General features: G+C 38.0%; 1 protein-coding gene across 3 annotated transcripts in view; it reads left to right on the plus strand.

The window, feature by feature from the left end:
• AFTPH (aftiphilin) overlaps window positions 1-21,088 on the plus strand; it is a 67,028-nt gene that overhangs the window by 10,339 nt on the left and 35,601 nt on the right. For all 3 annotated transcript variants that reach the window (XM_010574761.1, XM_010574762.1, XM_010574763.1), the window contains exons 2-6: window positions 1,534-3,337; window positions 14,306-14,457; window positions 14,994-15,120; window positions 15,432-15,488; window positions 18,355-18,477. In XM_010574761.1, the coding sequence (XP_010573063.1) occupies window positions 1,565-3,337; window positions 14,306-14,457; window positions 14,994-15,120; window positions 15,432-15,488; window positions 18,355-18,477 (2,232 nt within the window). In that variant the 5' untranslated portion in view covers window positions 1,534-1,564. The remainder of the gene's footprint in view (window positions 1-1,533; window positions 3,338-14,305; window positions 14,458-14,993; window positions 15,121-15,431; window positions 15,489-18,354; window positions 18,478-21,088) is intronic.

Raw genomic sequence — 21,088 nt, forward strand, 5'->3', positions numbered from 1 at the left:
TGTAATTGCAAAATACCCTTTTAAAAAAAAAATTGAAGGTATGTTAGTCACCTTAAAGATGCCAGACTTCCTTGGCAAATACCAAGAGTTGTTTGGCTCAAGTGCTGGGGTATTGTGCTTGAGAAGAACCACAGAGCTTCATTTGTTGTTGTTATACCCTTTGTGTGCTGCTGGTTAGGTGCATGTACAAAGTCATTTGCGAAAGACATCAGAGTTAAGGATCATATTTTATTTGTGTTTCAGAACTAGTGTTGTAAAGTCTGCACTTATTCTGGTGGTTAGAAATTCAAATATTTGCTAATATGTACAGGTTTTTTCCACTCTTTTTCTGTAGATAATGCTTAGTATGTTGTTACAGTTTATTCATGACAAGTGTCATTTGAAATGGAAAGAGCTTGGTTGTAGCTCTCCTTTTAAGGGCTCCAAGGTATGAACTAGTTAAGTGATATGTACAATTGTGAATCTATAAATAGTAGTAGTTATTGTTTCATTAATTACACACCATATTGAAAAAAAATAAAAATCAAGATCACTCTTTAGGAAAGAAAATTTTCCATCCATACCTTACTTGTTACTGTAATGGTTTGCAATGTTAAGATAGAGTTCTTAATCTGTTTCTATCTAGGCCATGGAAATACTTTCTTCTTCTTTTTTTTTTCCTTTCTTTTTTTTCTTTTTCCTGTGATTTAGTGATTTGCATTTAAATATTTTATGGATAATCTTGCTCCGTTCTGCTTTTGAGAATAAGCTTTGATGAAGAAGTTTGTTTTGCTCTAGGCTTTGCTGGTGCTCGTAATGGCATTTCCCAGCTGGCAGTTTGTAAGACAAAAGCAGGCTAGTGGCAGCAGCTGTGGAGACAGTGTGTTGGCTTGCAGTTATGAAATCCAAAGAACAGGGAGACCTAACAGAAACACATGAATTGGTAGAAAGAAACTTAAACAGTAGGGCAGCAGGTCATAGTTAGCGATTGTAACAGCAGTTCCTTCCTCTGCTCCTTTGTAGTTTCAAAGCTTATGGAAACATCTTTCAAAGCCTTTGGTGCTACTGAAGGTGCCTTACGTACATGACTGTTGTGGCATAGTTCATTAAGTGGCTTAATTTCTGTCATACAGTACAGCTGAGCACACAAGTGAGTGTGGGAAAAGATGGACCAGGGTCATTGGCTATTTTATGAATTGCTGGTGACAGGAAGTAGAGAACTGATGGGTTAAAACTGAGTTTAGTTGTGTCAGTGTGTTGCACAACAACTCAAGACAAATGTGTTTTGTGCTCTGGCATTTCGGTACCGTCTGCTGAGAATATGATCATGTAGTAGTTTACAAGAGACTTAAACTGTCTCCAGTAGATTCTCTGTGACTTCTAAAACAAAAGAATTGGTTAGCAAATAGGTTTGGGGAATATTCCTTTCTCATATTTAGTATGGACTTTGACCTATACGCACACTTTTAAAATAGAATGTGGAACAGTAAAAATAAAAAAAAGATGACAAAAGCTAGTCAAATTCTAATATACTTCTTTTTTTCCCTATTATAGAAATACATTAACTTTGAAGTGGAACTAAACAATGGAACCAGACATTATTCGAATGTACTCCTCATCCCCTCCACCACTAGACAATGGAGCTGATGATGATGATGAAGATGAATTTGGAGAATTTGGAGGATTTTCTGGTGTAAGCACTGCCGGTGTGGCTTTTGCTGATTTTGACGCACCAGACTACAGTCATCCAAAGGAAGAGTTTATACCCACAAATCATTTCATCCCACTTCATGATTATTCTGACAATGTAGCTAGCATTGCAACTTTCACTTCTGTTAAAAATGTTAAAGATAAAGACTGCGTTGCAGAGCTTCCTACTCTTACTAAGGAACTTTCTGATATGTCAGCTACTAGTACCAGCAAAGAAAAATCTAAGTTTAGAACTTCAGGTACCACTTTAGAAGATGTAAACAAAAGAGCGGAACAAAGAGACAACACTGGGAAATCGGAGTGTCTTTCTTCTCATGTTGTTAGAACTGGTATAGTAGTTGAGAGCCAGGATGAGCAAATAGATGCTTGTAATGGTGAGAAACTTCTGTGTCTAGAGATTCTAACAAATGGATTTGCAGCATCAGACCCTGTAAATCCTCAGGGAACAGAAGATCTAGACAGTATTGGTGACTCAAAGGGACTGAAAATTGCTAGCACCCATAATACTGAGCAGAATTTGAACTCAATGCCTAGCTCAGGTGAAGACTTTGCAGATTTTGCTACGTTCTCAAACAAAAACCCAATCCATTTAGAGGGAACAGGACCTACAGTATGCACTGTTCTTAATGAAAGAGACTCTCTGAGCGTTCAGGAGAACAACAGAATAAATGGATTAACTCGTATTGAAGAAGAGGTTTGCATTTCAGAAATTAGTTGTGAACAGGGTCCCTCAGCACTGGAAGATAATGAATCTGCAATTTCTAGTACATCTCGAACAACTGGAAGTTCAATATGCACTACTGAAAATGGAGACCACAGTGGGAGGAGAAGACAACATGGCATAGAGAATGGCAAAGATTTTACTAGAGCTGATGACTCTTTGGGAACAGAGGACATCAGGGCTGATAAGATCCAAAGCCTAAGGTGTGATCTTGCAGGAGAAAAATTGGGTGATTCTGAAGATCTTAAGAATGGTGGAAATAGTACTGAAGTTGTAGCTTGCAGTGACACACATGATGATGATTTTGGTGATTTTGGTTCAGTCAGCAGTGCATCTCCCACCTTCATTAATGCTCAAGAATCAGTAAATGCTCTAGATTTAGAAGGATCTTCCGAACAGCCCACACATATTAGCAAACCTAATGATGAATTTGGTGAATTCAGGGACAAAAGTACTTTTTCTCAGCAGCCAGCAAAGTTGGATCAGGCCGAACTAAATCAGACTGCTGACAATTTAGAATGTGATACTACCAGTAAAACTTCTGGCTTAGACTTCCAGCATACTACTGAGGTAGAAAATGGTGATGATAGTGAATTTGGAGACTTTGATTCAGTGCCAAAACCTCAAGATGAGAGTGTTGCTTTTCAGGACTCTGATGACTTTGCGGACTTCAGTTCAGCAGGTTGTAACCAGGCCACAGACTGGAATGCTTTTGAAGATGAGCAAAAAGACAGCTGTTCTTGGGCTGCCTTTGGAGATGAGCAAGCTGGTGAATCTCATCATAGAAAAGAGACGTGGCAGTCACATAGGACAGATGCATCTGCCAGGATTGATGGTCCAGTATTACACAAGACTGACAATTTTGCTTTAGCATCTTTCCAAGGAACTACCAGTAAGCAATCTCAAGAGCCAGCACCTTCGGTTCAGGTAAGGGTGTTCTTCATTTTGTTCAGTCTTGTTCCGCTCTTGTGCGTACAGCTCTTCCTGGTTCTGCGTACAATAAATGTTTGAATAGTCCTTGTTTGTCTTGTGGGAGAGATTTCATTTGGTGGGTGAGATGGTCTGGTACAAAATAGTATGCTGTGTTTGCATCTTGTATCTTTTGCACTGTTACTTCCTGCAGAAAAATGAGCGAGGTATGCTGGAACTTGTATGCATTTGTTTTGATGATTGTATGTGGTCCTTTACATGAACTGATCAAAGGAATAAGCCATCATAAACATTTCAGAGCCTGTGATAGTTCTTCCTTTGCTTCATAGTTCACTGCCTTTTGCGGGGGCACTCTGATGTTGCCTTTTTGTAAAATAGTGGTGTGACTGGAATCTGAGATTACTGGTTCCCAAAATTTTTCATAACCATCTCTATCACGTTTTCAAAATCTGATTGAAAATGATGACTCGATTTGTAAATACGTGCACTCATTTGCTTAGAACAGAGAGCATGATAAAATATGACCTATGGAGTTCTATCCCTGGTATTCCAACTCCTGGGAAGTTAACCATTAAAAGTTATTTTAAAATAAGTCCCTGTTATACATTAATTGTGGGAAGCGCCACATTATAGCAACACCACAAATATAGGACTGATGATTTCTTAAAGCTGCTGCTATTTCTAATTAGGAGTTTTGGGAAGGGTGAAGTAGATAGGTTTATTTCTTACCCCCACCCCCTAGGTTTTCTGCCTTACTTGCTAAGTACGTATCAATTCCTAATTAATTCCTTCCTAAGTCTTTTCACCAGTCATCTTTGAGATCTTTGCCTGTTCCTACATAGAACATTTTTTTACAAAGTATTTAATACTACTTTTACAAAATTCAGAACAACAGTTTGAGTTTAAAATTCTCTTCAATGCATCTTTTTAATCGTGTCATCCCAAGTGAGTAGTTTAGACTATGCTCTGTCTTTTGGAAGCATGCAGCAACACGAGCAATAAAGGGTGTTAGTGGTAATATGTGTCTGAAAGGTTTGGATCTTCTCTGGCAATAAAAGGAAATGAGGTAAGTCCTTTCTACCAGGACCTTGTGCAGGTTTGGTGACAGCCCTGCCTCTTTCCGTTTCCTACCAGTGACAGGTGGAATGGCTTTTCAGAAGAAGGTGGTGCCAGCCGGAGCTTTGCAGCAAGTGGAATGGAGCTTTAGGGGCTTAACGCTGATTTCTTGTCACGTTAAAAGGTGTGAGCCTCTGCTCCTGACACTTCCTTCTTGCCATTTTGTGCAAGGACTAACACACCAAATTTCAGAGTGGCTTCATGAGCCAAAAAAAGGCTCACAAGCGAACCTGCAGGTGGATTTTTGTGCCTATGCAAAACCTTGCTCATCATCACCTGAATGTGTGAGTCCATTTCTCAAGGTGAAAGCACAAATCTATTGTTACCTATTCTGTTGGTTACTCACCCACAAAACTGGAGAGTACTAAGGTTATTAGTGCAATTAATCTAAAGTGTTCCTGTTGCCACTCGAAAGACTGTCCAGAATCTGACAAAGAAATGGAGTGGGGAGATGATTCTAGTAAATCATCCATTTCTCTGGTTAATCATGCTATTAAGGGATAGTCTGAAGGTTTCAAACATTTATTTTTACTTACAATTTTCGATAACTTTATGATGGAGTTTCAATAGAAAACACTTCTGAATGTAGACCTGTATAAAACCAGAACCTTCAGAGGTTCTGTAATGATTTTTTTTTTTTTTTCCCTCCCCAAGTCTGCCTTAACAAAAGATAAAAGCCAAGTTACAATGGAATTTCTTTGGTGATCTGTCATGAAGTCATACAGTAGTTTGGTTAGATTGTAAAGCAAGTTTTAAGACTTATTCCTTCTCTTTATACTACAGCCACTTGTGACTGGATATAAAGTGATGTTCTGCCTCCCCTGCCAGTGAGGAAGTACAACTCAGAGAATGTTTTACACAAATAAGCTGTAGAGGAAGTTGAGCTGGATATGTTTTCTCTGTTGCAATAGTTTCCTTAGCCTTGCAAGGACAGTTAGTTGCTAAATCTTTTTTTCAGTTAACTCAAAAAATAGTTACACATTTTCAAAACTTACTTTGTATTCTGTAAGTGCTTTAAGTTTTGGCAGGATTTATTGAAACCTTTTTTATATATATATATAAAAAAAAAAGCTTTCTTTTAATCTTGTGTAGTAATTCATTTTTAATCAATTGAGCCACAGTTTAGTAAGTTGCAATTAGAAACATTGAGATTAGTTGAGTCAACATGAGCCAGCAGACAATCCCAGTACTTTGAGTGCAGAATCTTAGCAAAATTAAGCTCAGATTTTGATCGGCTTCTTTACTTTCGTTGAAGAGGATGTCACTGAGGCCAAACCACAAGTTTTAAAGTATTTGCTGATCTTCTGTTTCCCATGCATTAAAGTTGAGTTCTGGAGCTGTTTGATGCAAAAGCAGGAACACTTGCATGCAAAATAAAGCTAGGGAGAGGTAAGCAAACAAAACTTTTTATTACTCTGACCAAAGAAGGATATGGAGGAGTAGATCGCTTGCATCAACGTATTGCTGGCAGATCTAAAAAGCACTTGCTGTAGCAACTTAAAGGGAGCAGGCTGTGCAAGAGAGAAATACTGCATGTGTTAGACGCTTGAGATAGATGTGAAAATTGAGACCTCAGCTTAGGATAAAAGGGAACTGGGATCGTTTACAAGATACTATATACACTTGATCTTTGGTGTTGAGGCTAGGAGAGTCACTGTAATGTGGTAGTGAAATAATTTTGAATGGTGTGTAAACAGAATGACCCTAATGTAATTCTTTGCTTTTCAGTTTTCTGCTTTTGTATGCTTAGCCAGTAGCATTACTGTTTAAATGTGGAAATGATGTATACAGCAATTTTCGTCCATCCAGAATGCAGCACGAAATGAAAGTTATTTAGCAGTAGCTCAAGTTCCCTTGCCAATGGTCTCTGTGTATTTTTGTTTCTGTTTCCTTGGTTTGTGTATTCTGGTTGTGGAGGTAGCAGCAAAATTTTGTGCTTTCTGAATGTGGTCTTGACTGTACAGTGTATGTCAGGCAAATTGTTATAAAGATTGTGGATTTGGTATAATGTTTAATTAGAAGTTAGACTTTGCTTGAATTTATCTAATTAATCCAGTTTTTCTTAGGAAATGTAGGATGTAAAAGAAGAGAATAAGAGGAAACAGGTCACAAAAATGACCTTCTATAGTGACATGTGGCAAAAAGATCATTTTGTCTTTTCTCCTTTGCCTTTGGTCTTAGGCTCTCCGAATCCTGCATGCAGTCTGTAATGTAGGATTTGTAACATGCTGACCTTTTCTATTCAGTAGTGCTGCATGGAGGGGAGAAGCGAAAGGACGCAGTATATGGTATTGACTTAAAACTGCTGAAGGAATTTGTAACCCCTTAGAAAAGGTACCAGTTTCAAAGGCTGATGGACACAGATACACAAACTATTATTTGAACCCATATTAATACTACCAAATACCTTAGTCATTTAATGTCTGTCTTCAGCTGAAAAAATATGTAATAGCTGGTTTCAGTATAGCTGCAGGTTTGTAGTAGATACGGATGTGCCTTTGTGTTCATTAAAACTGAATTAAGATGTAGTGGTGGGTGAACTGGTTGATCTAACAAGTTTTGAGCAAACCTGTACTGTACAATATGCATTAATCCCCTTTATGTGATCATGTAGCACGCTACTAAGTTATGCTTATAAGGAATATAAGGCTTGTAGCACAGCTTTTTCAATAAAATAGTGTTGAACATTGGTTAGCCGAGGGGGTTACTCTGCTGTATTGTGCATTAAGAATATGTATAGGACATAGGCAGCAAAGCACAAGAGCAGTTATTACCTATGGTAATCATATGGGTGGGTAATACAGTGGTGCCTAGCTGTGTTCAAGGTGTATGGGCATCTGTAGAGCAGGAGGAGATGAATAGTGGCTTGGTTGGAAGGCCAAAACTCTTACCTGATTTAGCTGAGAGTTAACAAATACTGAAAGGGAGGAAGGGAAACCTTAACAGTCCTCCAAGTGGGTTTTAAGATCCTCATCCTGTTAGAGGCTCTACCTCTTCAGATTAATCAGACAGTGTGGGTGATGCACAGTAACTAAGCCACAAGTATGCATCAAGACAATGAAAACCCTGGATCACTCTCACTTACGGAGTACTTTGTCTTGGGCAATGAATGAAGTCATGCTCTTGGAAAAAAGTAATTATGACCATAAAGACTTCAGCCTCCCAGTTCACTAAGATAGATTAAGATCATGTTGGCTAAATTAAGTTCAGACAGTCTGGTAACAACTTGCAGTGTAAATATGTCTGTCTGGAAAGGTTTGGGTTTTTTTAAGTCCATAGCATAGTTCTTAAGTGTGTGCAGCTGAATAACAGTAAAAACCAGACCATTAATAGCAGCCCATAATTGCTGTATTTCAGAACATGCTGGCTAAGGGTATCTTACAAAAGAAAATAGTTTGGGAGAGGGTTGTTTTAGCATTTCTGTTTATGTATCACAGAACAAAATTATTTTCCATTTTGTACACATAAGTTTTGTCTACTATACTTCCTCTCAGAGCCTGACTGAAAAGTTAGTACATCACCACTAGATAATAACAACATGACCAACTGAAATGAGAAGGAGGTTTTATGTAGTCTAGATAAATAACTGTTGTACTTCACTTTGCCTGCATGGAAGATGCAAGATTTGATACATTCTTCCAACTGAGGGAGAAAAAATGTGCAAGCCTTCCAGCAAGAAGGAGGGAGACAGATTCACATTTCTACGCTGAACTTCCCTGTGGTTTAGAACTCTCTTGTATCAAGCAGTAAAAAGAGCAGAGAAGTCTTGTTCTTCTTAAGCCTCTAAATTTTCAGATTTGCTTTGCAGCTGAGCTCAAGACCTTTATAGTTACTATTTAAAAATGTTTTTGGGATATCTAGGACTATCATTGCCTTCTTTAATTCTTTAAATTATTGCAAAAAATCTTACTCTTCATTTTGTGTTGTTGAGGGGTTTAGCTCTTGTGGCATCCTCTTCGTGGCTTGTAAATCTCAGTTTAGGACCAGTGTTTCCATTATAAATTACCTGTGGTAATAAAAATGAAACAATTCAATTTCTTATCTCTAAGAAATTTATGGCACTATCTCAAATTTATCTGCTTTTCAGGGGGGGTGGAGGAAAGCCATCACATTTGAATAATGAGAAGTTAAACTAGTGTTCTTTGTAAGCTTTGCGTCTCTTTTTTACTTGGGAGTTTTTCTGCTTGCAGCTGTTCTCCCATTGCTTTTGAGAAGGTGTTCTCTTTGCTCAGCAGAGCCTGCACATCAGAGAAGGAACTAAATTGTTGCTATGTGGAAGGGAAACTGATTTTTAGTTTAAGCAGTCCATAAACTTTTCCAAAGAAAAAACTGCCCCCATTTAACTAGGAACTTAGTGATTTGTTTGTTTGCTTATGTGTGTTTAGTTAACTGTTCAGCTTTGTTTAATGCTTGAGTCCAAAAGATTTTGAGACCCACTGAAGTTGATGGGTGTGTTCTCCATGGTGAGTTGCATCCATTGAAATCAGTTTTTCAGCTGCCCTGGGTTAACGGTATGGTCATGTAGTGTAGCTCATTAAAAAAAAAAATCCTCAAAACCTAAAAAGAAACAACCCCCAAAGAAACAACAACAACAAAACCCCACCACCCAACCCCCCCTCCCCCCCATATGGTGAAGGTACAGGAGTCTATGGCAACTTAGCTCCTCACAGGCAAATGTGTTGCTGGAAAATACGGTTTGGTTGTTAGAAAACCCAGCAAAGGGAGTTTCTCATTTAACCTCTGCTTTATTTTGTTAAAATGGTCATAAATACCTGTGTTAGGCACTCTCCAGAGCAATGCATTCATGATTTAAAATAAATAAATAAAATCTCTCTGGTTAATGAGTTTCTCTTCCTAGCTTCTGGCCCCTGAGTTTTGTTCTGCTGTTTTTTGAGAGCCTTCACTTGGCTTCTGAATTCTAACTAGAAGCCAATCATGTCCATATGGACTCTATTCCTTTCCTAAATTACATATTTATCATCTTGGATCCTTCATATGCCAATTTCTGTCTCCTTTCTTATGTTTTTCTGTCAGATAAGACTTGAATATCTAAATATTGTCAATAATTTAACTATTACACTGGTTTTATTTATTCTTAGGTGGTCTAGTTTTGTGTCCGATAGATGCAAAAACGGCCCAGAGCTTGTATTGCTTCCTCCATAGCCTCTTTTCCTGGCAGCAAGAAAAGGAGGGCTGAAGGCACGCTCTGCTTCCAACTCCCTCCCTTCTTAAAGCACCTCTGAAGGCTGCCGGAGCAGAGATGCTGTGGGCTGTAAGTGAGAGTGGGGAAAATGAGGGATTGTGTTGAGAAATGGGACTGTCCCCTCCGATGGGAAGGAAGGAGGGACAAAGTGCCACTCCACTCTTCAGCTTCCAGCATGAGAAGTTCACTGGATGAGCTCGTGTCTGCTCCGCAGCTCATGTGTGATTGGGACTGTGGAGAGAAGCAAGACAACTGTGTTGGGTTTTTTTTCCCCTTTGTACACAGAGTTCCCTGAAACTTCACCCAGAGAAGCATTACAGCAGTCATGTAGTGAAAAATGCAAATCGTATCAACTTGTGGCCCAAGTATGTTTTCTTTATGGCAAGTTTTATTATCTCCTCTTTTCATAGCTCTGAAGAAAGGCAGCAACCTGTCACTGTTGAGTTCATGTGGAGGTGGCTGGGGAGGATTTAGTGTGCTGGGTGGCCAGTGTAGATTTGCTGTGTTGAAGGAGTTCATTGGTTCTATAGTCTTGTGGTGAAGAAGAGAAAAACAAATTCTGGTAAGCCAAGTACTTTGGCCTTTCAGCACTGAGGGCTGAATCTTGCCCCCTGTTTAACTGCCAAGGAGATAAATTCTAATCCTGTGGTTATCATTCTCACTTGAAAGTCTGTTACATCTGTGATATTTTGATTGTATGATTACCACATATCTTAATTGTTTACCAAAAACTTGTGTGCAGTCACAGAAACTATGGGGCTTTGAGTTTGTCACTGGAGATGCACAGTTAATTTTTAGAATGGCAGCTGTAGCCTTTGTTCACATCTTCAAAAAGTGTCTTTAAGAATTACTCTTCTCAAATGGCAGTGGAGATACTTGGGTATCAAATGCTTTTAGTGACATGTAAAGTGGAGAAAAGTTCTTGTTTTCTGCCTCTTTTTTTCAGGATTTTTCACCCTGAAAGACATGAAATTACTGTGTATGTCAGAAGTAATATTTTCTTACAGTCTGTTTATACAAACAATAGATTGAGGTTTGTAGAAGATGGACATTTATACTAATTTCAAAATCTTGGTAATGCCCTTTATACTTGGGAGCTGTGACCACAGGATTTCATTACCAATTAGAAGAAAAAGTTCAGCTGCTTCCATTAAGGATATTGCCACTGCCTGGGAGGTGTGTGTTGGTATGCTCATCCCTGTGTCCATTTGCACACATAGAATTAATTACTCTGGTTTGCTATGGAAACCATTCTTCTCTATCGTATATAAATAAGGGCTAAGCATTTCTGGAAATTTAGAAAAGATGAAAGGAAGTGTAAAGAATGCTATAATTAAACTGTTCCTGAAATTTTGGCACAATTCTTAAGCTCAAATTTGAAATTGGGTGCTAACTGAAATGCAGCATGGTTCTTGGTTCTTAGGGACTCTCTCTTAATTCTTTCATTACCTTAGGAAGCGTGTTCTTAGACGCTAGCATGTTCTCAGATGTTGATGCTTTTCAAGAAACCTGATGCCTTGCTGTTTTCATGATACAATGCCTTTCACCTGCCTCTGTTTTCACTGGGATACGTATTCCTGCTATATTACAGAAATGAAGTAAGCCTCACCTGTTCATGTAAGATAAGAGTAAGTGATATATTGTAGGTGAAGTTAAGTTTTAAAACTTAAGTGAGCATGCTTTTGTATGCTGAAGTGTTAGGCTATAATCTGGAATAGTGTTTAGTTTTGCTTCCTAAAAATGTAAATTAGTGTCTTAGTTCAGGTCAACAAACATGAAACAATGTTACAAGTATTATACCTTACTGTATGGCCAAAATGATTGGGCATGAAGAGATGATTAAAATGAAAAGTATATACTGTAGAACATGACTCATTATGGTCAAAGCATACCAGTAAGGTAATGAAGAGGAAAAAAAAGTGTGAGTCAGGTATGCTGTCTAATTCAGATTCTTTGATAGTATAGTAATATGGCACTTTGACGTTATGCTTTGCAAATAACTGAACCTGATGGCTGTTCCTGTCAGGCATTTCTTTCACAGGTAGCAAAACTGAAGAGCTGATGTTCTAAGCAACTTTGTTTTCCTGCTTTTTGCTGCTAGCAGCTGAATAGGGAGCATAGAGTGAACAGACTTGATTCCCAGTTCCCAACTTGTCATCCTGACTCCAGTACAGAATCAAGATATTCTGATAATGTGGTGTTTGCCTCTCTGTTATGTTTCCTGTACTATGCTTGCTGATGTACACGGTCAGTGGTTTGCTTAATTGAGACAAGAGACAAGGCAAATTTTCAGATAAAAATTCAAATGAGAAATGTTGTAGATACCTATTATAATTATGAAGCAGATAGTCTGGTGTCTAAAGGTTTGTCCCAACTGTATCAGTTGGTCTAATTAAAATATGTAACTTCCACCTACCAGCCTTGCTTCTCTGAACCTTGAAATCATTTTGATTGCAACACAAAACTTCTGTCTGAGGTTTATGTTTGTAAATTCAGCATTGCTGCTGGAATATGCTGCATCTCCACAGGAGGGCTCTGCTGGCATAGCTATACTAGCACACACTCTGGGATGCTCGAGGGATTTTCGCCTACTCAGTTTCTTTTCCATTTCCCCAGTAGAAAAGCTGGATGCTGCCCTGTGGGCAGTACAGCAGAGCATCAGAAAGGTGGCTGTTGAGGGACTCCAAACTAGAAAGACAGAAATGCTCCTTTTGTGCCAGGCTTGTGTCTCTTTCCCCTAGCAAGAAGAGATTTGAGTGCTGCTGTTAACAAGTGCATTGAAAAAAGGCTTTAATTTCTTTTTTTGTGTGCATATAATAATTGTTAAAAGATTGTCAGTTACCTTTTTTTAATGGGTTGAACTGGGGAAAAAATATATTCTGTGGCAGTGGTACATCTGATGTCTGAGACAGTCCATAGAGCTATAATAAAGTTGAAATTCTATGGCTATATGGAAATAGAAGAGATAGAAATGTAAGGGAAGAACTTAAAAAGAGGAAAGCATACTAAGCTTGTAAAAAAAAAAAAAAAAAAAAGGAGGGGTGGGATTTTTTTGTGTGTTTTTGTGGGGGCCGGAGGTTGTTTGAGGGTTGGTGAGGTTTTTTTGGTTTTAATATTAAATCCAGCTGCCAAGGCCCAAGTGGCAAGAATCGGAACATTCTCCAGCGCATGCTATTGAATTAAAATGCCTGGAAACCATTAGTACCAACATGCGCTCTTTATATTGTTGGGACTTTATCCTGCGCAACAGCGGTGATGGTAGCACTGGTGGAGAGAAAAGCAGGAGACATTTGCTGTACTATGAAACTTAAGAATCCTGTTGGCCTTCCTAAGATGCTGAAGTTTCCTTTCTCCCAAGGGAGACTGAAGTGATAGTGACATCAAGACATGGTTTCAACTCTGTGACAAGCAGGAAATCCTGCCTAGTCTCTCAAAACTGTGGGATATAGATCTGTAGCCCTCCTGCAAAACTTCTGACTATTTATATTTACATACTCTTGGTGTGAGTTTATAATGTCAGGCAGCAGAAAGAAGGTCAGAAAAGAGTAATGTAGATAAAGTTGTAGTAATGCAAACCATGCTGCTATCTAGCTGGCACCTTATTCAGCTAAAATAAAACTTAGTGAGGATTTTTTGCTGGGTTTTTTTAAGTTATTTGGTTAGGATAGCAACATTCCCCAGGTTGGCTTTTAACCCTCACAGGATCACAGCATTCAGCATCAACTATCTGAATCATGAATGGGAGGAAAGGGAAATTGCTTGAAGGAAAATAATTTTTCTATTTAAAGTAAACAACCTCTAATGTGTAAAAACACACAAATAGGTTTGGGGGTAAGAAATTAAGGCATTAAGTAATTCTTCTTTTTCTTTGTTAGCTTTTTGGTCTGGAGAAGTACCAAACAAATCTTACAAATACTTTTTGACAAACGATAGGTTTAAATGCCTTAGTCTTGGCTCTTCTGCATTATACCCATCATGTGAACCATAGCAAATGAAGCTGGGGATTATAGTTTTCCTACATCTGAGTCACTGATAGTAACAATTTTTTAGGAAGTGTGCAGTCTTTGGACTATAAATAGTTTTTCCTTACCATTTTTGAAGTTGTTACCACACTACGAGCATGTTGCACATCAGGCTAAGTTTTGTGAGACCTTTAACTGCATACATCTTGCAAGAAGTGAAGCTGTCTTCTGAATCAAAGTTAAGTCTCAAGTTTGGATTGAAGTGCATCGTCATTAAGTGAAATGATATTTATTAATACCAAGCTAGCTGAAAAAAATGTGTGAAGCCCTTAGCATGTGTAAAATCGGAGACTTTAACACATCTTAAGTAAATGTAGCATAATACTTGTTGCACATATTTTCTGCTAATTTATAACAAAGAGTGACTCTGGTAAGAACTGTTGTGGACTCTTCTCTAAGAACTCACTCTGCAGAGGGCAAGATCCTTACTGTTTCTCAGTAGCTAGCAGCCTGTATTTGGTGCTTAAAAAGTCTTGTGATACTCTGACACTTAAATATTTTGTTGTAAGTGAAACTTTGTATTAGCTACATACTGTTTTCCATCTTAACTTATTTTTGTAATTTTGGAATCCTTTTCTTTAAAACAGTTAACAAAATTTGACATAATTTTTTTTTTTTATGTAGACAACATTGCTAAGTCGTCTGGAACGAATATTTGAAGTCTGTTTTCCTTCCATACCTGTTCTTGAAATTGAAGAAGAAATAAGTTCCTTGAATCATTTGTTGGAAGCAGGTGAAAAGCAGATGACAACTGAGGAGACCTTAGCAAATACTGGGTAAGAAGCCACAGTGCAACAAACTTAAAATGAAGTAGAAACGTGTGTTCTTTGGGAACTTAAAACATACAGCAGTAATTTAAAATGAGTTGTTTGCTTCAAGCGTTTTGAAGGAACTATCAAGTAAAAATTAGCTATCTAGCAGAACGTTTGTTTTCAGTGACTATGTACGCCAGGAGTATTTCACATAACATATCAACATAGTCAGCAGCATATCATCTTTGAAGTAATGTCTCTGAGTTAATCAGAATATCTCTTATTAGTTACAGTTGATATAAATGGCTATATTTATTCATGTGATGACGAAGTCTAAGTAGGCCTTGTCCTGTCTGCTGTGGACATCATTTTCCAATAAGAAGTCTGAACTATAATTGTTCTGAGAACACTGTGCAGTTTTAGTTCCCCTAGGTGTTGTGCTTAGGCATAAGTTTAATTGGAATGTATAATAAGTCACTTACGTTAAAAACTAGAATAAATATTCAAGGCTGCTAAGCTGTTACTCCTGTTGATAACTTGATTTATGATGGGTTGTACAGGGAACTGATGGATGTGTGGACAGAGCTGCAGGATATCCATGATGCGTATGGACTGAGATACCAGTGGGGTGGCTCCCACAGCAACAAAAAGCTTTTGTGCTCCTTGGGAATCGACACAAGAAATATTGTGAGTCTGTCAGTAAAAAGTGCTTTCTAAATAATGGAGCTGCTTTAAATTTACAATCGGGTGAAAGTCCTTTTGTGTGAATGCTTGTTTCTTAATTGCATAGCTGCACTGAACATGGATTTTCACGACAGACCATCTGACAACTTTTTGTAAGCCCTATTAATATTAAAAGTTGCATTAGTTTTTTAACCATTGTGTTATATTTAACATAGTATTTATTCTCTGATATTAATCTTATACAAGTTATATAACATTGAAAAAATATCATCACTGACACAGATAAGTAAATTTTTTTGTTGTTGTTTTATCAGCTCTTTACAGGCAACAAGAAACAGCCTGTTATAGTACCCATGTATGCAGCAGGACTGGTAAGCTTTTCTGAGTGTTATTTTTTGTTATAATTCCAACAACATTATATAATTAAATATATTAAATGATACTAAGCACCAAGTGTGCTGAAAGATACTTTTGCAAGTACGTTTATGGCTTAGGCATCAGTAGAAATGCTAGAAAAGAATCATCAAATAACAATTTTCATTACATGTGCAAGCAGATACTTTATTTTAAATGAAAAAAGTATTGATTTACTCATTTCATAAAGCAAGCTGTTTATCTAATATGGTGGGCTAGCTAGTCCAAGCTCAGTTTGAGGCATTTTTGAAAAAATAAGTAGTTGATTGAAGTAACGTATCAATGTGTATGCATCAATGAAAAGTTATTCTTGTTGAATTTAAACTATATAAAGTATAGATGTAAAAATGTCAACTAAAACACAAGAAACCACATTGTTAAATAGTTGTCAGAAATGACAAAGGAACATCGAAATGTACTCTGCTCTCGTGAGACCCCACTTTGGGTACTGCGTTCAGCTCTGGGGCCCCCCAACATAAGAAGGACACAGACCTGTTGGAGCAGGTCCAGAGGAGGGCCACAAAGATGATGGGGGGCTGGAGCACCTCTCCTATGAAGACAGGCTGAGAGAGTTGGGGCTGTTTGGCCTGGAGAAGAGGAGGCTCTGGGGAGATCTTATAGTGGCCTTCCAGTACCTAAAGGGGGCCTGCAGGAAAGATGGGGAGGATACTTTAACAGGGCATGTAGTGATAGGATGAGGGGTAACCGTTTTAAACTGAAAGAGGGTAGATTTAGGTTAGATATTGGGGAAACATTCTTTACTGTGAGAGTGGTGAGACACTGGAACATGTTGGCCAGAGAGGCTGTGGATGCCCCATCCCTGGCAGTGTTCAAGGCCAGGTTGGATGGGGCTTTGAGCAACCTGGTCTAGTGGAAGGTGTCCCTGCCTATAGCAGGGGAGTTGGACCTTTAAAGTCCCTTCCAACCCAAACCACTCTTATGATTCTGTGAAATTAATCAAAACATCAGTTTGCATCAGCACTTGTGGGAAGCCTGGCAGTAAGACCAGATGCTCTAAAGGAAAATTAAGAACTGCTAGATAGTTATAGTATTCCATGAAATGTGTGTAGGAAGTTTTCTCGGCTCTCTTGAGCATTTGTCTTTGTGCAACTCTTTCTCTGACAGACTAGATTGCATCTCAATATCTGTAGGTCAAGAGAGATGCATGGTAATGCTTTGCAGTGTTATTGGCATAATAATAAAGGACCCACATATATATATATTAGGCTATTTATGCATACAAAAAGCATTGTATAGCCAGTATTATTGTCTTGCTCCAAGTGCTAGATAAAAATAACAAGCATAATTTAGATTTCTGGAGATTGAAGGAAAATCAAGTAACCTAGTGCAGCAAGATCAACTGTTTTCACTTAAGCCAGTATTCTGTAATTCCTGTTTTCAGACAGGATTTCAGGCATTTCAGACTCTGTGTGATGTCTGTAGTAGTAAAAACATTCAGAAGGTAAGATTTGCCATTTTTGCTAGTCTGAGCAGAATAAATATGTTCTTTTTTCTGGAAACCTAAGTGAGTATATATGCATACAAACACACATATGCTTTTATATGGTCATTCACAAATTGAATATAAAAGGATTACAGTTTTCTTTGGTATATATTAAGCCAATTTAATCTGTAGGTTAATTTCGTAGAGTGACTTTTACAGTCACTTTCCAGAGCTGTTGTTTTCTGATACATCAAGGTCAGCTCATGCACTTCTCTGGATGTAAGCATGGTATTCTGATACAAAGAGGGTGAACATCTCATAGTAATGGCTGTTTTCTTCCTGTAACATACTTGTGAGCAAGACTACGTTTGTATGCAACCCATGCAGTTATTTTTTGCAACAGATTGTTGTTGCTGATTAATTATCTTCTAAATTTTTTACATACTTGTGTACACAATAAGCTGGATAGAGATGATGGTAGGAGTAAAGTGGCTTGATGCTTTCTGTTGTCACACTGCTTCATGTGTTTCTCTGCTGTCCAAAAGAATTGATTTCACTGTGGTTAAATTCTAAGCTCCCCTAACATGGTGTAGAAACATTTGTGGGACAGCTGATCTTGGTGGCTGACTTCCTGAAGTTGTTTTAAAATACACTAGTTGCAAATCCAATAGCTTTATTTGGGGGTTTCTTTTCTCATACCTCATTGTTCTGAGGTTGTTTGCATGTCTCAGTGCAAACTTTGCTCTTTCTTTAGATCTCTTTCTCACCCTCAATTTTATTTAGGAACACTAGAGGTTTCAGATGTTTTTCATAGTACAGTCTATCTTTGAACAGTTTGTTTAAAATTAAAAATGTGGTTTTAATTATTTTCTTAATGCTTTTTAATGCATCTATTTCCATGTCAATAATTATTGTTCTTGGTATCATTCTGCAAACTAATAATTTGACTTGATTCTTCTGAATTACTTAATTGTTGAAATGGAATGAATGCACTCGTACCTTTCTGATGGGCCGTTTGGTATTTCTGGAATAGTCTACACACAATTGGGAGGAGAAGTTGTCACCTTATCAAGTAAATGTTTTCTCCAGCTTAAATTACATTATTGAAAGTTGAAAGCAAGCTCTAGCTAAGCCCTTGCTTTTCTGTTATTGGCTCTAAAATGTTTCTTAGGCCTAAGGAACCAGGATGATTCTTTCCCCTACCCCATCTCCTGCCCCTGTCGCTGAAAGTGTCCCAGAGGTGTATGGTTACCCTCAAGTCCCTAGTTGAGGGTAGTACTACTTAGTAGTGTGTTTTCTAATTTTTTGCATCTGCAGTTCTTGGAATATATATATATATATATGTGTGTGATTTTTAATTTATTTCTTTACTTATTTAGGGTATGTTAGAGCCTACCAAGGAACCTTTGAAACCAATATCTGCAGCAGAAAAAATAGCTTCAATAGGACAGACACCTCCTGTATCACCAGAGATGAACACATGTACATCTGATCAGTTCCAGGTAAAAAACAGAGAAAGGAAGAGGAGGAGAGGAAAAGAAAGAATGAGGGAAACAATGGGATGCCTTGCCTCTTCCTTCATATTTAAAATATGTAGATGGTGTGTTCAAAGAGATCTGTATATCAAGGGCAGGTGTTCCTTGTGTCAGATTGAAGTCCTGCCCTTGGATCTACTTTTCATGTGTGACTGGAATGGAGTCCCTATGATAAGACTGTAGCAGTTGGTGGCCAGCATTTAAGAGTCCTGATGATATTTGCTGTTCTACAGCAGTTTGCTTTAAAAGGCAGTGGACAGTTAATTCCACAAATTTTAGATGTAACTTAACAGCTGTCCTTCCTCTGGCTAACATTTTTCATCTTTGCTTTTTCTGAAGCTTGTTGTAGGAGTCTTGATACAAAATGAGTTCAGAGGAGTTTAGGAGTGATCCTCTGAGTTCCATGAATTCTGTTTTGTTGTTGTTTTGATATTAAAATATTAGAAAACCACGTTACTGCCATGCATGTTGCAATGTGTGTCACTGGCAACTAGCTAATGGGATATGCAGAGACATCTCATTTTCAGCATCACTACAGTGGTACTTTACCCATATTCAGAGAATCAGCTGTGTCTCTCCTTAGTGCAGGTCTTGTTTAATCTGCCCAGCATCTTTAGTTACCTGCTATGCTTGTGACTTCTGACTGAAGGCATTCCAAAATGAATTATCCTTATGCTACACCTGACCTTAACACTATGTACTTCTGATTATAGTGATTTCCTTGTGCTTTTTGCTCTGCCATAGTGCAGAGCTCTAAATGAAATTTTTTTTCATTGTAGAATAGCAGTATGTCAGTGGGCTTAGAACTGAGGCTATTTTCTATAGTAGTATATATGTTTGGTGACACTTCCTATGCTGCTTCTCACAAATACTATAGTGGAACTAAACAGCTGAACTGGCTATTAGAAAAGGTAACAATAATGGTTATTGCAGCCAGTCTGAGCTGAAGAAATCGCTGGTGTGATTTATATATATGAACAAAGTAGGAAAATTTCACTGGCTTTCTGCAGCATTCAAAGTTCCATTTTTTACAGAGGGGAAAACGTAGATTAAACCATATGCTAAACATAGTGTAGAGAGCTGCAAGAGCCTGAAGTAGCAGCATCTCTGAAGTGCCATTTTCTCAGTTGCTTGGCAGTCGTAGTGCTGAGTGCTGAAAATAAGAACCTCTACTTACCAAAGTCTCTTTTTTTATCTCTTAATTATGAATTTGTATTTTTGGGTACTCCTGCAGCAGAATTTCCCATTACTTGTCACTGTTTGATAATCCTGTCCCACAGCTTGTTCTGACAAGGCCATCTCAGTTCAATAGTTGTGGTCCATGAATACTTACAAGAAGCTTCTGTGCTATCTGTCTGCACTGCTGGCCTTAGGTTATTTTTTTCCAAAAAGACAAACACTAAAATAAGCTTTTGGGGAATAGATGAGTTAGAGCTCTAACCATTAAGAATGCTAAGAGGCCACAGTTAAGTGACATTCAGAAAGATTCAGGGCATGAACAATCAATTCTCCACCTCAGAGACCATGCTTCATTCTTGGCCTCGTCTTCTGTTAATGTTTGGTGGCTTCTGTTTGCTTTGGGGAAAATCCAGTTTCATTTCACTTGTGCAGGCTGCCTCTTAGGAATATTCCAGATTGTGGTAGTATTAAGAGGATATGCCCAAACTTTGGTAAACATTTCATTAGGAACTGTGCTATAAACATTGGTAAATATGCAGTGGAAATATAGGCAATTTTAGTGGACCCTGAGACTTCTTATTCTAAACACAGGTAATTTAGGTGCGACAATTTAGGTATTTTTAAGCTTACCCAGTTAATGTGTAAATATTTAGTTAAAACTTCTAATTTCCTCCATTATCAGATAGCGATGATAATGGGTCATTCTTATATTCAGAAACTTTGGAATATTGGCTTTCTTACTGGAAGGAGAGGCTCTGGTTAATAGATTCCTATGCTTTGCTTAAGGAAAAGAGAAGAGTTCTCCTTTGTTCAAAGACTGGCATTTATGGGACTTGTATACAGATCAGTGTCTGTGCATATATGTGCATGACTTCCTGCTGAGGGAGTAAGACTGCTGATGCAAAAGTAGGAGTGGAAGGAACATTTGTAGAAACACAGAAATGCCTCCTAAGTTTTTTGGTTGTAGGTGAACAGAGGAAAGCGTGCAGAGATTTAAAATAGAGACCATTAGGAATCAAAAGAATGAAGAAAAAAGCAGCAAATAAGCTGCAATTTTTCCTAGTTATTATATCAACTCTGTATGTTTTGGCCTCCTTCCCTGCAGAGGGTCTCACTGGGTTGGTTAGACTGTGGAAATACAGTGGACAAATTTCCATCTGAGCCATTTAAGCTGTAAGGACAAGGTTTTTGAAATTAAGGTATTTCCTCTCAAGCAAGTTAAGTTACTGACTGATCTATCACATTAGTATGTCATATAAAGATGACTTTTGTAGACTTGTTCTGTTTTATATTTGAAGGTAGCGTCTAAATTCTTCTTTGATCTGTTGTTTATCTTGACAATTGGAGGGTTTATTTCTCTGTTCCTCTGTGCTCATAACTGTAAGGCAGTAAACAGAAT

The sequence above is a fragment of the Haliaeetus leucocephalus genome, unplaced genomic scaffold (genome assembly GCF_000737465.1).
Source record: "Haliaeetus leucocephalus isolate CR32 unplaced genomic scaffold, Haliaeetus_leucocephalus-4.0 Scaffold450, whole genome shotgun sequence".
Lineage (NCBI taxonomy): Eukaryota > Metazoa > Chordata > Aves > Accipitriformes > Accipitridae > Haliaeetus > Haliaeetus leucocephalus.